The sequence below is a fragment of the Hyperolius riggenbachi genome, chromosome 12, assembly GCF_040937935.1.
Source record: "Hyperolius riggenbachi isolate aHypRig1 chromosome 12, aHypRig1.pri, whole genome shotgun sequence".
Lineage (NCBI taxonomy): Eukaryota > Metazoa > Chordata > Amphibia > Anura > Hyperoliidae > Hyperolius > Hyperolius riggenbachi.
The window spans coordinates 50,517,477-50,532,703 of NC_090657.1; the positions used below are offsets into that span (position 1 = coordinate 50,517,477).

The 15,227-nt window shown below is 44.5% G+C and overlaps 1 protein-coding gene across 2 annotated transcripts in view; it reads left to right on the plus strand.

Moving 5' to 3' along the window:
• The window catches only part of LOC137541128 (glycogenin-1-like), a 41,341-nt gene that overhangs the window by 20,035 nt on the left and 6,079 nt on the right, over nucleotides 1-15,227 (plus strand). For both annotated transcript variants that reach the window (XM_068262279.1, XM_068262278.1), the window contains exons 5-8: nucleotides 125-287; nucleotides 4,434-4,560; nucleotides 5,431-5,644; nucleotides 7,018-7,110. In XM_068262279.1, the coding sequence (XP_068118380.1) occupies nucleotides 125-287; nucleotides 4,434-4,560; nucleotides 5,431-5,644; nucleotides 7,018-7,110 (597 nt within the window). The remainder of the gene's footprint in view (nucleotides 1-124; nucleotides 288-4,433; nucleotides 4,561-5,430; nucleotides 5,645-7,017; nucleotides 7,111-15,227) is intronic.

Consider the following 15,227-nt stretch of genomic DNA (forward strand, 5'->3'; position numbering starts at 1 on the left):
GTGTATATTGAACAGTAAAGTGTTGATCTGCTTCAGAAGTAAAGTGTATTTCTGCACAGTATACCTTCATGCCTGCACAGGTGGCCCTGTCTACAAAGCCCTGTGTTTGTCTTCTGATTTGTAGGCTCTTTGTAACATCGATGAGCTGTTTGATCGAGAGGAGTTTTCGGCAGCGCCGGATGCTGGTTGGCCGGATTGCTTTAACAGCGGAGTGTTCGTCTTCAGCCCCTCCCTGGAGACATTCGGCCGTATTCTCAAGCATGCGGAAGAGCACGGCAGCTTTGATGGTAAGCCAGGCGAAGCCAAAGGGATTCACAGCATGCCCACGTGCTGTCACCTAACTGGAGGGACTGTCCCTGCTATGGTATGAGATTGCCATGTGTCTTAGACCTATTCTTCAGAAGAAGGGAGGGTAGAATGTACCAACTTCCTTGTGACAGAGTGTCCTCTAAGGGTAAGGCTGCATTCTGTGCTGCCTTCCTGCGCCCTCTGCAGTGCACATCTGGAAACATAAGCTGGTGGACAGCTGTGCAGTCTTTACTTCCTTTGTAGGAATGTGACCACATTTACAACTGTGGTCACACCCCCCTCCCCTGCTTGCCTACCTTGTTATACACCAGCCTGTGTATTCGATCTTCAGGATGGCTTATAGGCAGGTGGGTAGGAGCCATGGCCACACCCCACACCTAGCCCCCTGACTACAATCTAGCTTCAGCTCCAGTGTAGAGGCTTTTGTATGGCTTGACTGGGGTGGGGAATTGTGGGGGGCGTGGCCTTGTCCTCTCCCTGTCCACCTGACTTTGAAGCACTATGATTACCTGTGAGCTCCCAGCTTCACAAAATGTTTCAAACAAACCTCCCCAGAGGGTCGTGTAAAAAAATTGTGGGGGGGGGGGGGTGCAGCAGGTGTTTAAGTACCTAGAAAGGGTTGCTCCATAGCTCCCTTTCCACACTAAAAGCCTTTGGGGCAGTGTAAAAAGAGAGAAATCAAGAGCCCAGTATAGTGTAGTATGTCAGAACCAAATGTAGATAAGTGAGACAATTATACTCACAAACATGGGTTACCACATAGGCAACCACTTCGTAGGCAGGTGAGGAGAATAAACCTGTCCTCACTCAGGATGAAGTCTCTCTGTAGATCGGAAGAAAGGGGAAGGTCACCCCTCCACCTGGGGTGGACTCAGCTTTGCAATAGGGAAAACGGAGGCGCCAGCAGGATAAAAGTAGATAAAACCTTTAAAATTTGCTTGAAGGAAGTGGTGGACTTGCCTCCATAAAGCAGACATGAAAGACTGAAGATAAATACATACTATTATTGTAAAGTACCCCAGGGATGCAACGCAAGTAAGTCCACTACTTCCTCCAAGCTCATTTTAAAGGTTTTATCTACTTTTATCCTGCTGGTGCCTCTGTTTTCCCTATTGCACTTAGGGCAGTGGTTCACCTCCCTTTTTTAAGTCATTACACATCAAACATACTGATTTTAGTGACCCATCATGCTAATGAGAATGCAGCTTTAACCTTTGTGGGCACTGTTAAGTTTTTCACTGGTTTGCTTATCTCCGGACAAAGACTATTTCAGCTTCGTACACACGCCTGATCAAAGGCAACGACAGGTCCGTCATCACCTCCCGCTGGGCGGGGTTTCAGCAGACAGCATGTGTACAGTCTGTCGGCGGACTGATAAGGCTGTTTTTGAACGATCCGCCGGGTGGATCGCTCAGAAAGAGCCTTATCAGTCTGCAGACAGACTGTACACGCGCTGGACTGTCACTGGAATGCCTGCCCAGCGGGAGGTGACGACGGACCAGTCGTTGCCTTTGATCAGGTGTGTGTACAGGCCTTTCAGCTCCAACCCCATACAGCAGTCTTTTAAGGTTCGTACACACGTCTGACTGAAGCCAACGACTGGTCCGTCAGCACCTCCCGCTAGGCGGGTTTTCAGCAGACAGTACAGCGTGTGTACAGTCTGTCGGCGGACTGATAAGGCTGTTTCTGAACGATCCGCCGGACTGTTGGCTTCAGGCAGACCTGTGTACACGAGCCTTTAGGCTCTCAACTTTTCTTGTGAAACACCAAAAAAAAAAAAATAAAAAAATCTCTTGGTATTGTTCAAGCAGCTGATAAGAAGTCAATCCAAATGTTGAATTGACTTCTTATCAGTCTTATCAGCTGCTTGAACAATACCAAGAGATTTATTTTTTTTTTTTTTTAGGTGTTTCACAAGAAAAGTTGTGAGCCTAAAGGTGCGTACACACGCACTACAGAAGCAAACGATGGGTCCGTCGGACCCTCCCACTGGGCGGACTTTCAGCAGACTAGTGCGTGTGTACGCACTGTCGACGGACTGATGAGGCTGTTCCTGAACGATCCGCCTAGCGGCAGGTGCCGACGGGCCCATTGTTGGCTGCTGTAGTGCGTGTGTACGCGCCTTAAAAGACCGCTGTTGAGTGTGTGTGTATGGGTCACAGTATTTATGTATGTAATGTATATACACTAGTAGTATTCCAGTTGCAAACGAGAGAAGCAGGCCATACATTGTAAGATGTCTAGTAGATTAGGAAATTGACTGGCATCTCCCTGATATTGATCTTTTTCCTGTTCTACCAAGTCATACCACTCAATAATACTGAGATTCCTGCACCCTATCTGGCAACACAGGGAAACATTCCTCATATGATTATTGCTCAGGGTGCTTGAAAATATTCCCGTAAAACTCCCAACTTCTGGCCTGTAACCCCGGGAAGCAAGACATTTGGGCGCCTGCAGCTAATGGACAATGTGGGCGCCACCATAGGTGCTAATGCCAACATCAGCTATTAGGCACCGAAAGCAGACATTTGGGCGACCAATAAAGTTTTGAAAATTAGAACATTATACGGTAGTTTTTTATTTTTTGTATCATTTAGAAAACGTTATAGTTGACATTTTTATCGTTTTAAAAATTGGAACATTGTAGTGGTTAAAATATTTTTCGTTTTTGACAATTTTTCATTTTGAAAATTTTAAGGTTAGCAAAGAGGGTGTTAGGGTTATCCAAATCGGGTATAGTATATAGATATAATTTTGTTCACATTAACCTTTAAAAGGAAGATCGGGGGGGGGGGTAAATCTACTTACCTGGGGCTTCCTCCAGCCCCTGGCAGCCTATCTGTCCCTCGCCACAGCTCCGCTCCGAGCCGATGGCCTGGGGTCCCCGCCGCTACAGATGCTGGCCGGCATCTACTACACATGCGGGAGCGGCGGCGCAGCTCATGTAGCCTGGAGCATTCTGCGCAGGCATAGAACTTCTGCGCCCGCGCAGAACACTCCAGACCACGTGAGTGCGATCGCGAGCGGCGCTTCCACAGCCACAGAAGATGCCAACCTGGTGAGGTCGGCATCTGCAATAGAGACCACGGGCCAACGGCTGGGAGCAGAGCTGTGGCGAGGGCACAGGACAGCTGCCAGGGGCTGGAGGAACCCCTAGGTAAGTAGATCGATTGTGTTTTTGTTTTGTTTTGTTTTGTTTTGTTTTTCTCGGACCTTCCCTTTTAAAAAGGATCTCCGCTATAAATTCCAACGTGAAAAAGACTATCTAAAACACAGGTGGAGGTGCCCTAAAACTGTATACCTACTGTATAACATTCAATAATAGTGCCTTACCCCATTATCAAACACTTACCCAGTTTACTGGAAAGTTTATTCGTTCAAGTACATACAGAAAATGCGTTTTGCGGGTGTTAACCTGCTTCCTCGGGTCAATATAAAGTGAGTTCTAGCAGTGTTAGTAGGAGCATGAGTGCTTCTGATAGCTCTTATATCAGAGGCATTCACGCTTCTGCATTTTCAGGCATTACCCTTTGGAGGCTCTGAGGGAGGAGAGTCAATCAATACCCTCCTTTCTCTAGGCCTGACCAATGAACAAAGTCTCTGCCATTCCCAACTGACAGCTATGTGTCACAAGAACCAATGTGGAGAGCTGACTATAATAACGGCCATACACTATTTAATATTCCTAATGCCTGGTACACACAATGCAATTTCCCGTCAGCTTGACGGTCGAATCGATTTTTCAATCACTTCTATATAAAATTGGAAATCAGATTGGACATGTCGGAAATTATCGATTCGACATCAATCTGACAGAAAATTGCACTGGTGTGTACCAGGCATAACAGATTAGGCATTAGATTCAATAAAATCATCAAATCTATCGTTGAATATTGATCGTGATCAGGTGCAGGAGAAGCAGAGGACTGTGGGATGAAATATGTGATAAGTGCTTGCTTAGCTCTGTTCTGGATCAAGCAATACAAAGGTGGTGGTAGCAAAATAATTGATGTTAGTTTCTTGCAAGAATCTGATCTTTCTGTTCATGATGATGATTTGTAATTGTTAGTTTAAGCATTTTGCACAGAACAGTGTGAACAGTGTGCACTTTCTCGTTACAGGAGGTGACCAGGGCCTACTCAATAATTTCTTCAATAACTGGGCAACGTCAGACATCAGCAAACATCTACCCTTCATCTATAACTTAAGCATCAGTTCTATATACACCTACTCACCAGCTTTCAAACAGTAAGTGTCACCCATCTGTGATGGTTGAAGAGGTGTAGGAGTCAAGCAGGGCCAGTTTAAGCTCTAGGCGTGAGTCTAGAGGCACTAGTATGCTGAGAGAGGGCTGCCACAGGTTCGCAAACCCTCAGTCGCCATCCTGGAGCTGAGCTGACATCACCTCCCCTGGAGCCTATCCAGCTCTCTATGCTTTGGGGATGGTGACGTCAGCGCGGCTCCAGGATGGCGTGCGTATTAGGTGGGGGAAGGGAGAGGCAAGGAACAAGGGCAGCCAGCAAACTTATGCTGCAGTTCAGCAGGCGAACCTGCCTTCGTGTTGGGACTGGCAAGTTCAGTAGTGGGTGGAATTAGGGTGCCAGAATTTTTGTGCCTACATGCCCCAGAGATGTAGAGTCTAGTCAAGAAAGAGGTCTATCAAAAGAGGACAGGAAGCAAAATTAGTGTGAAATTTGGGTAAGATCACATGATCCTTGGCTGTTACTTCCAGCATAGAAAGTTTCAGCGGTGGGGGCGGGCCCTCACACAGAGCCGTGTTCATTCATTACAGTGAGTGGGCGGAGAGGAAACCCAACTCGCCTTGCTCAAGCTGCTCAGCTCAGACATGGGTCTGTACACAGGAAGTACAGAAATAAGGGGCACATTACCAGCTACTTTTACCAATCGCTTTATAAAAATACTGGTGACCTTTCAGAAACCTGGTATCATTTTTTAATGCATTATCTACACCACTTTTACCATGACTTTTGGGGTACAAAAAGACTTACACAGACGATCTGTATAGTACTCGATAGAACAATACAACTGTAGATTATTTTTGAAGGTAAAGCATTCATATGAATGAGAAGTCAACCATTTATTATTACCCTTTTACAGGTTTGGATCAGAAGCAAAAGTGGTTCATTTTATTGGTACCCCGAAACCTTGGAACTGTAAATATAACCCACAGACCAAATGGCTGGCGGAGGAGGAATCGCTGAGCAACCAGCAGCTTCTGTTGTTTCTTGTCTTATGGTGGGAGACTTACATCTCCGAAATCTTACCGCTATTAACGGAAAACCAGGAGAAAGAGGAGTGTAGCGAGAACAAGGCAAGTAACCAATAGACAATGATGGAGGTCTAAATCCCCACTATTAAAGAGTTCGAACTTCATCCCAATCAGTAGCTGATATCCCCTTTCCCACAAGGAATCTTAACCTTTTCTTGAATAGATCATCAAAGGGGTCTGTATGGCTGATATTGTGGTGAAACTCCTCCCACAGTGTGATGTTCAGACCGTGATCCTGACAGCTTCCTGTCTGTGAACCTTGGTGCATTGTGGGAAATAACGTTTTTTTTTTTTTTTTTCCAACTGCCAAGCAAGCAGCATCTCCCTCCATGCATAGCACTCTTATTAATGAATACAGATCACCTGGCACAACTAAAGATGTCGCCACCAGTGATGCATTTCAGAATGTAAATCGAGAGGAAAGATTTTACAATGGGCAAACACTGGCTAAATAATTAGTGAATATTATAAAAAACAAAACCATTTTATTCGTCGTTAGTTTATCTACAGTTTCTTTTTAAGCTATGTACAAAAAGGGAATATTGTTGCACCAAACAATATTTTGTGACTACTTCGGGTAATAGTTTACTCTGATCAGTTTACAGAGCGTGTCATCAGCTACCACTCATGCTCCCTTCTATGTTGGGTTTTGGAGGGGGTGTGGCCAAGCTGCCACACGCCCTTTCCTTTATCAGCCTATGGGGTTGGAGCTATCAGAGTGGGTGTGCTGTAAAGCCGCACTACTGGAAAGTGCAAAGAGTCTTCCTATCCACCCAAGAGAAATGTATTGGTTAATTCACATGATTGAAATATAGAGGTATAGGGCAGCATTTAAAAATCCTAGTGCTAATGTACATGGAACATGGGCGACCGGCGGGGGAAAACCTATATCTTTTGTACATCTGAGATTGCTGAGGGTGTACTTGCAAGGCTTCAGTATGAGGAGAAAGAAGGAAGTGCTACTACAGATATAAATGGAAGTCTGTTCTGGACACTACCATGTATCAGATGTACACTTAGTATTAACTGTACACGATGCATAGACTACATACAGTATATGTATTCAAACCTTTTTTTGCCCTGGAGGCGGTCTTTAAGCATGATTTCTTGATCAGCTGTGTCAGAAACCGCTGAGAGGTTGAGCAAAATCAGGCTGGAACATTGGTCTTTGTCTCTTGCCATGAGCAGATCGTTGTAGATCTGGGTGAGGGCCGTTTCACAGTTGTGACGTTTTCTGAAGCCAGATTGAAGAGGGTCAAGGATGTTGTTTCTTGTATGTCTTTTGAAATGTTACTATTTTTCACATTAGTGCTCCTTGTATATGGTTTCCATGTGCTTATTGTCAGCTTTTAATACAATGGCCATGTGACCATATGTCAGTCTTACTTCCGCTCCTCTCCATGTCTTCCCTGCAGCATCAGTTCGGGAGGATAGAGCTGCAAATGAAGAATGAAGAGCCTTCTCCGGACTGCAGTGCTGAGGCTTCGGCAGAGAATCCTGACAGCACGGTAAGGTCTCCTCTAGAAGGTCCAGGCATGGAGTTCAGTATTCTACAGGTATAGTGATCCCGGCAGAGATCTTTAAAGCAAACCTGTAGTGATCCAACATGAAATAACTGAGAAACAAACCTATGAAAAGTGAAAGCTCTGCATACCATGGAGCCTCCCTCCCTGCTCCTCTCTAGGTTTCCTCGTTCCTCTGCCGGTCCCCCTTTGAAAATGTGCACCTTTGGAAGTCCTTGGAAGGCTTCAGAAGTATTTGTGCCCTGGATTGCTTCCAAAGATGGACAAATCCATACTGAACACGCACTATATTGTAATATGGATCCAGTCGTCTCTGGAAGTACTCATGGTCTCTTCCAAAGACTGCCCTAGAAAGGCCAAAGACGCATTTGACCTATTTACCGTATTTTTTTAAAGCACCAACATATTATGCAGCCCTGGACAATAAATAGGGATACATACAATGTAAACAAGGGGTGATGGACAGAGATGTAGCACAAGGTTATACATGCAAACAGAGACCCAGCAACTCAAGTCCGAGTTAGTCCATGCAAAGGATGTCATTGGTGGGTTTGCAAGAGAAAAGACACCGGGGGGGTTTGCGGGGGGGGGGGGGGGGTGGTATTGGATGGGAGTTAGACCCTGCCAAAGGCTTACAATCTAAAGGGGAGGGACACATAAGGTAGGGCTGTGGAAAAGGTGCTTAGCTGAAAGAGTTAAAGTGTGGTAGATGAGGGGTAGATAATATTATTATTATTATTATTATTATTATTATTATTATTATTATTATACAGGCATGTTTAGAGGGTTTCGTTGAAGGAAGGGGGCGAGTCTGAGGGGGTGGGAGGGAGTTCCATAAAGTAGCAGCAGCTTTTGAGAAGTCCTGTAGGCATGTATGGGACTTGCAGGTTGAATCATTTCACCAGGGGGCAGCAGAGGACATGAAGAGAGGCGGTATGGAACCCAGAGCCTCACCTCTCCATGGGGGGAGTATCTAACTTATTTTTTTGGGTCGCTTTAGGACAACTCTAATATATAAAGACAATGGCCTCAATTCACTAAGCTTAACTCCTGTCTTTAATAACTCTTCTGAGCATTTTTACAGGAATCACCATGGTGATATAATTGTGATAACTGTAAAACCGCTCAGAAGAGTTATTAAAGACAGGAGTAAAGCTTAGTGAATTGAGGCCAATCTGTTTTTATCTACCATTGTTCCCCCTTTTCTTTCCCTGTGTATGTTGTAAGTAAAGCATGTCTGAGATAAATGCCAGATCTATATACCATTCTTTGTGCAAAGCTCATCACAGTTCTGTCTGGGAGTGTCCTAAATCCTCTCCATTTCTCCACCCTCCACTCCCTCCTGTATTTGCCTCTTTACAGAGCCCTATTCACCAGTTATAGACAATGAAAGTGAGGTCTCCAGTGTCAAACATGTCAGTGTGGAATCAGATCTACGTACCCACCAACAGCCTTATCAGTTTCTTCATGTTTATACAGCAAAGGTTCCGCTATCCAGAACTCGGGCAACCTGAAGTGTTAACTAACAAGCATGCCTGAGGGGATAATGAGTACTGTACTTTGATGGTTTGGGAGGGGGGGGGGGGGGGGTGTTCAGACAATTAAATACTCGCCGAGCCTCCATTGACATCTTGTAGCTTTCTTGTAGCTCCTGGCGGCTTTTCAGTGTCTGCAAGGCACCCGGCGTGTCATGTGACCCGACGCAGGTCAGGTGATATGCTGGGAGCTCTGCCGGGAAGAGGCCAGAAAACATAGGAGCTGCAGGAAGGCGGGGAAGAAGTCGCTGGAGGTTCGGTGAGTATTTTTACCGGGGGGTTGGGCTTTTTGAGCTGCTTAAGGACTTTGCTATATATTGCGGTAGTCTTACCAGACAAGGCATGCTCTGTCGAAGTTGGTGAGCTTCTGTGATAACTGCAGTAAATATGACTAGGGGCTGGTTCACACGGACGGTTTTGTGATGTTAAAGAAACGCGTAGAATATAACATACATGTAAACCATTACAAATAAGAAGTACATTTCTTCCAGAGTAAAATGAGCCATGAGTTACTTTTCTCCTATGTTGCTGTCACTTACCGTAAGTAGTTGAAATCTGACAGAACCGACAGGTTTTGGGCCAGCCCATGTCCTCATGGGGGAGTCTCATGGTTTTGTTTTTCAAAAGCACTTAGTGAATTGCAGTTGCTCTGTCCAACTGTCAGTGTGCAGCGAGCAGGAAGGATGGCCAGCATCATTGTATAAATCCTTTTCAGGGAATGTCTTCATAAAGAATAAAATCCATGCTGAGAATCCACCATGAAGAGATGGAAGAGTCCAATACCTGTCGGTAATGTCAGATTTCTACTACCTACTGTGAGTGACAGCAACATAGGAGAGAAGTAATTTATGGCTCATTTTACTCTGGAAGAAACAGACTTCTATTTTGTATATGTTTACATGTATTAAACATTTTACAATTTGTCACGATAGTGGTCCTTTAAATAACAGCCTTGGCGCTGTTCGTCTAACGCTGTCCACTCAGATGAATGGACAGCCCTCTCTATGATTGGTAACCAGCCTTTGCGTAAACGCCGTCTTTTAGACCAGATTTTCGCCATTGTCTGCCCAGTGCTTAGCCTATCGCTTCCAAGATAATTTGCCGTTACACTTCCGTGGCCCCATGCACATCGATTCCCCCTTTCAGGTTGGTCAAATCAAAAATTGATCGAATCGATCAATCTGATGGGAAAGAAAAGTTTGATTCATCGGGGGCGTCGGCTGATCGACAGCCCATAGCGTTGCACTGAAGTTGAAAATCGATGTCTTGTCTGTGGTATTATTCGTTTTGCCACATTGGGTAGCAATCTATGTGTGTATGGCATACTTCAGTCCTTGTTTCTATGCAGAGGTAGCTGTGAGCTGGAGCATGATGGCATGCAAAGGGTTAATATAATTTGATAGCCTTCCCAGGGAGGCAGCAGAGATAAATATATCTGTGCACGGAGGCCCAGTTCCTCCACCCAGGATAAATATGTCCTTTTCAGTGAAGATTTTTCTTCTTACCGCTAACTATATATTCCTATAATTCTTGTATTATTACTTTTAAAGACTTATTGATTGATTTTTTTTCAACTAGCTATATTGCAGTTCATCTCTTAATATCAGTTTGCCTTTGTATGATGTGTTTGAATAGTTGCTAGTAACGGTTTTCCGCTCTTAGGCCTGGTGCACACCAAAAACCGCTAGCAGAGCCGCAAAATGCTAGCAGATCTTGAAACGCTTTTTCTTTTTCTGTAGCGTTTCAGCTAGCGTTTTGCGGTTTTTGGGAAGTGTTTTTTGGTGTAGTAGATTTCATGTATTACAGTAAAGCTGTTACTGAACAGCTACTGTAACAAAAACCGCCTGGCAAAAAGCTCTGAAGTGCTGTTTTTCAGAGCGGTTTGCGTTTTTCCTATACTTAACAATTTCTGCAAAACTCCTCCCGCTTTGGTGTGCGCCAGCCCATTGAAATACATTACCCAAGCGTATTCGCAGCCGCAAGCGGAATCGATCCTCCGGGCTGATCGCAGGGCGAGTTGTCAGGTGGCATCGGGGGCTGTTGTACTCACATTAGATTCTCAGCATAGGCGGTCATTATCGGCCGCCTAGGCTGAGTTTCACCTACAGAGTTCCCCAACCCTGTCCTCAAGGCCCACCAACAGTACATGTTTTGCAGAAAACCACAAACGTGCACAGGTGAGGTAATTAGTGTCTCAACAGAGCAAATTAACTACCTCTGTGGTTTTCTACAAAACATGCACTGTTGGTGGGCATTGAGGACATGGTTAGGGAGCCCTGATCTACAAGGCATTTATGTCGCCTGCCTAGCTTTGTAAGGTGTAATCACACCCCCTGTCTGCCAGTCTTACTGTAAGCCGGGATCTGATCCAGTGCAAGTGGGTGTGCAGATGGCATGGCCATGTCGATAGTTGCAGTCATATTTATCTATATAGAGATGGTAAAAATTTTCTAATTTTTCCAACATGCATGCAAATTGCAGCAGAAAGCCGGACACTCTGTAACCAATAAGACTTATCCTTCAATGAATCAGTAACACATTACAAGGCAGACCATAGACAACAGTGGTGGTACAACTTGTGGCCTGAAAGCAGTTTTGCGGATAAGTTCCGCTTCATCAGAGGAACATATGGGCTCTTTGCATATGCACCTCTGACGAAGCAGAACATAGCCCCAGGCTGCAAGCTGTACCACCACTGGAGCCATAAGCAATTAACTTTTTCACCTGAGTTATCTCCTAGGAGATAATTTTTAATCTTCAATTAAGAATAACTTTTCAGCACTTTGCAATGGAAAAAAATACCAAAATTACGTGAAAGTACCAATTTGAGTGTTTTGTTTTGGTGGTTTAAAAAGCATTTTATTGACATATGAAAATTAAGAAGAAAAAGCGAATTGCATATGATGCAAGTGAGGATAATAAAGTCTTTTTGGTTACAAAATGCCTGGCATTCTGCTGCAATTCGTTTGAACTGGTTTCACCAGGAGCACAGGTAACAAGGCTTTAGTATTACACAACAACCGCTTATCTAGTGCCTGCAACTTTCTCTTATTTGTGAATGCACATTGTATGCAGCTTGCCATTAGGCCAATCCAAATTGGCACAGAGTGCATTTGATTGGGCCGGTTCCAAACTGCAAGATAATTTTGCTGGCAAGCCAAAAAGGCTTGAACTATTAATTTATGATTGCTACAGAAATGTTTTGCTAACGAACATACTACAGATACGCTGCTCAAGCTGTCATCTGAGCAGGGGTCCAGCGAGGCCCAGACAAACAAAATGGCTGCATGGGGCGTCAACCTCATAGGTTGCCTCTCATTCTGCCAGGGCCGCCCTGTCTGTGACTTGTACAGCCATCCCTGCCTCCCTGTCACTCATACGTAGACCTCTGTTTACATTGCCGCTGATCTGAGGGGAGAGTGACGCAGTGACCAGAGTACACTGCAGATGCGGAAGTGATGTCATTGCTCATTTCCTGCATGTGAAGTGTGCCGCATGGCTACTGTACACCGCTCTCTTTTCTTCAGGTCGCACCTGATCTGCAGGTCTGTAAGTGTTGGGGATGAGGGAGGTGTCAACAGGAAGCTACATACCCCTTCTGACACCAGTGCCCTATGGGGGGGGGGAGTTTTTTATACTGGAGGGTGCATCTTTGGCTATCTACCCATACTGTGGGACACTATTTATACTGGGGGACACTGTGGCTACCTAAACAGGAGGCTCCCCAGTATGAGGTACAGTATCACCCAGCTGGGTGGATAACAGAAGGGGAGGCCACTGATGTCAGGGGATGCCAGATTATCACCTGAAATGAATGCAAATGGTCATTTCACATGATAGAAACCTAGATGATGTGTATAGCTCCTGTAAGGCATTTCTAGTAGAGCACAGAAAAATGTGCCCCGCTGATCTTTGCAGACATTGAAAGGGATACCAGAGCTATAAACCTAATACAACCAAGTGAGGGAGAGAGGAGGAGAAGAGGAAACTTAATTAGGATAAGAGACCCTTCATGTTTCACTTCTGTAGCAGTCAGCTCAGCAGTATGAAAAGTTCCTGAGCAAAGTGTCTGTAGAGAGAAGAGAACAGAATGGCTGATGACATTTACACTACGGAGGATACTGGATAGGCTGGTAAATATGTGCATGTCATGTTAAGGTGGCTATACACAGACTGCCATACAATATGGCAAACAGAGGAATTCCCTCTGACCTAAACCTAATCAGGGAGAGATCAAATTACCCCATACACAGCACATGGATTTTCATATCTGTCAAGTTCCAGGGGTCTGTGAGCAGCAACAGTGCGGGGGGGGGGGGGGGGGTGTTAGAGTGGATACAGAAAGCCTCTGGGGGATCCAGGCTTCCCTCTTTGTAGGCAAGTATCTTTTTATTTCAGTCTGCCTCAGGTACTCCATAGCCTTGTACACATATCCAGTCCTGATTGGCCAATGTTACTATTTTCCCTGGAGTATTATGCTAGGTACACACCATACAATTTTCTGTTAGACTTTCTAGATTTACCTGCCAGATAATTTCCGACATGTTGGAAATTATCTATCTAACCATCTATCTGCCTAGCAATTAGGCATTGTTCTACTCAGCAGGAGATAAACAGAAGACCATGCTCCAGAGAAAATGACCAGTCTCTAATGCTGGGCATACATGGTTCGTTTCTTCTCATCAATCGAGCCGCTGATGGTTTGATGATATCCGACGTGGCCGATCACCGCGGTGGATCGATTCTGCGCTTGATCCCCGCGGGCGGGCGATAGAAAAAAAATGAGCGGCAGATAAGAAGCGCCTGCGGGGACTAGCGGGAATCGATCCACGCGGACGAGTGGGGACGCGTCAGCATCGAGCTAGCGGCTCGATTCCAGCGCATAAACACACCGTGTATGTCCAGCATTACAGTACTTTACAGAGAAAATTGTATGGTGTGTACTAGGCATTAAGCCCAATCTACACCACCATACCCTTTTTTTTTTTTTTTTTTTTTTTTTTTTTTTTTGTGTGATACGATTACGATTCTATTTACGATCCGATTAAATCCAACAAGTCCGATCGGGATTCGATTTGATTCAATTTTGCCATTGTTTTGAATTTGCAAATCGAATCTAATCCTAATCAGACATGTCGGATTTAATCTGATCGTAAATAGTCGTAATCGACTCGCACAAAGAATCGTATCGTGTAGATTGGGCTTTAGAGCTTACCTACACAATATGTGAAAAGTATTGCAAAAATCTGTTGGTGTTTTTTCTACATATAGTGGTAGAATTGGTCAATCAAAAAGGATCAAAGTTCCCTCAAAAAATACCAAAGGACCAGCTGAATAAATATCGCAGGGGACACCCCTGGGGGGAGGGAAGAAACTATACACAAACAGGCGCTCCACATTTTGTATGCACTCAATTCTTTGTGAATATTGAAAACTTACCACAGACTGAAGGAATAGGTATTAATTTTATTTTGTTGGACACCAGAAAGGGCTAAGTGATGTCAATCAAAATAAAATAGTTTATTATCCACTCAGAATTGATTGCATACAACCTTTTGGGGCGCCTCTGCACATCTACTTACTACAGCTCCCAGCATGCATTGTAGCCAGGAAAGTGCTACACATGCGGCTCCTTTGCAGTGCGCCATTAAAGGATACCACAACTGAAATGTGACATGATGAGATAGACATGTGTGTGTACAGAGCCTAGCACACAAATAACTAGGCTGTGTTCCTTTTTTTTTTTTTTTTTCTCTCTCTGAAAGAGTTAAATATCAGGTATGTAAGTGGCTGACTCAGTCCTGACTCAGACAGGAATTGACTACAGTGTGACCTCACTGATAAGACATTCCTCTTATCTTTTTTGCTCTCAGAAGCCATTGTCTGCTAGGAAAGTGTTTTATAGGTGGAATTTCTTATCAGTGAGTCATCCTGTAGTCACTTCCTGTCTGAGTCAGGACTGAGCCAGTCACTTACATACCTGATATTTAACTTTCAGGCACAGAAAGAAAAAAAGGAACCCAGCATAGGTATTTGTGTGCTAGGCACTGTACATACACATGTCTATCTTAACATGTCACATGTCAGTTGTGGTATCCTTTAAGGGCATTTCACACTAGACAGCACCATTGGTGGGCCTCCAGCCTGTCACTGAGCTGATATTTGGAGAGACAATGCAGTAAAATAGCAGACAAGCTGCTATTGCAGACAGTGGAGATGGTCCATGAGGTGAAAATAAGCCTGCGTGCAAATTGAATTGGAATTGTATACAGTTTGAAATTTAAGCTAATCAACCCTGTCAGGAAATGCATTTGATTGACCCTCTCCCAAACTGTACACAATCTGCATTTTATTTGCATTCAAGACGGACTTATTTGCATTACATTGACCTTCTCTAGCAGACCGGCAAGACTTTGCTTTTTAATCTGTTCCAAAGTTAGTTAAGCAGACCTGAACTCAGAACGTCCTCACTGCTCTAAAAGATAAGCAACATCATAATAACCTTTAACGAAAAAATATTAAAGGTGATACAAATCCTGCAATAAATTTGCAGTGTGCCTGCTTCCT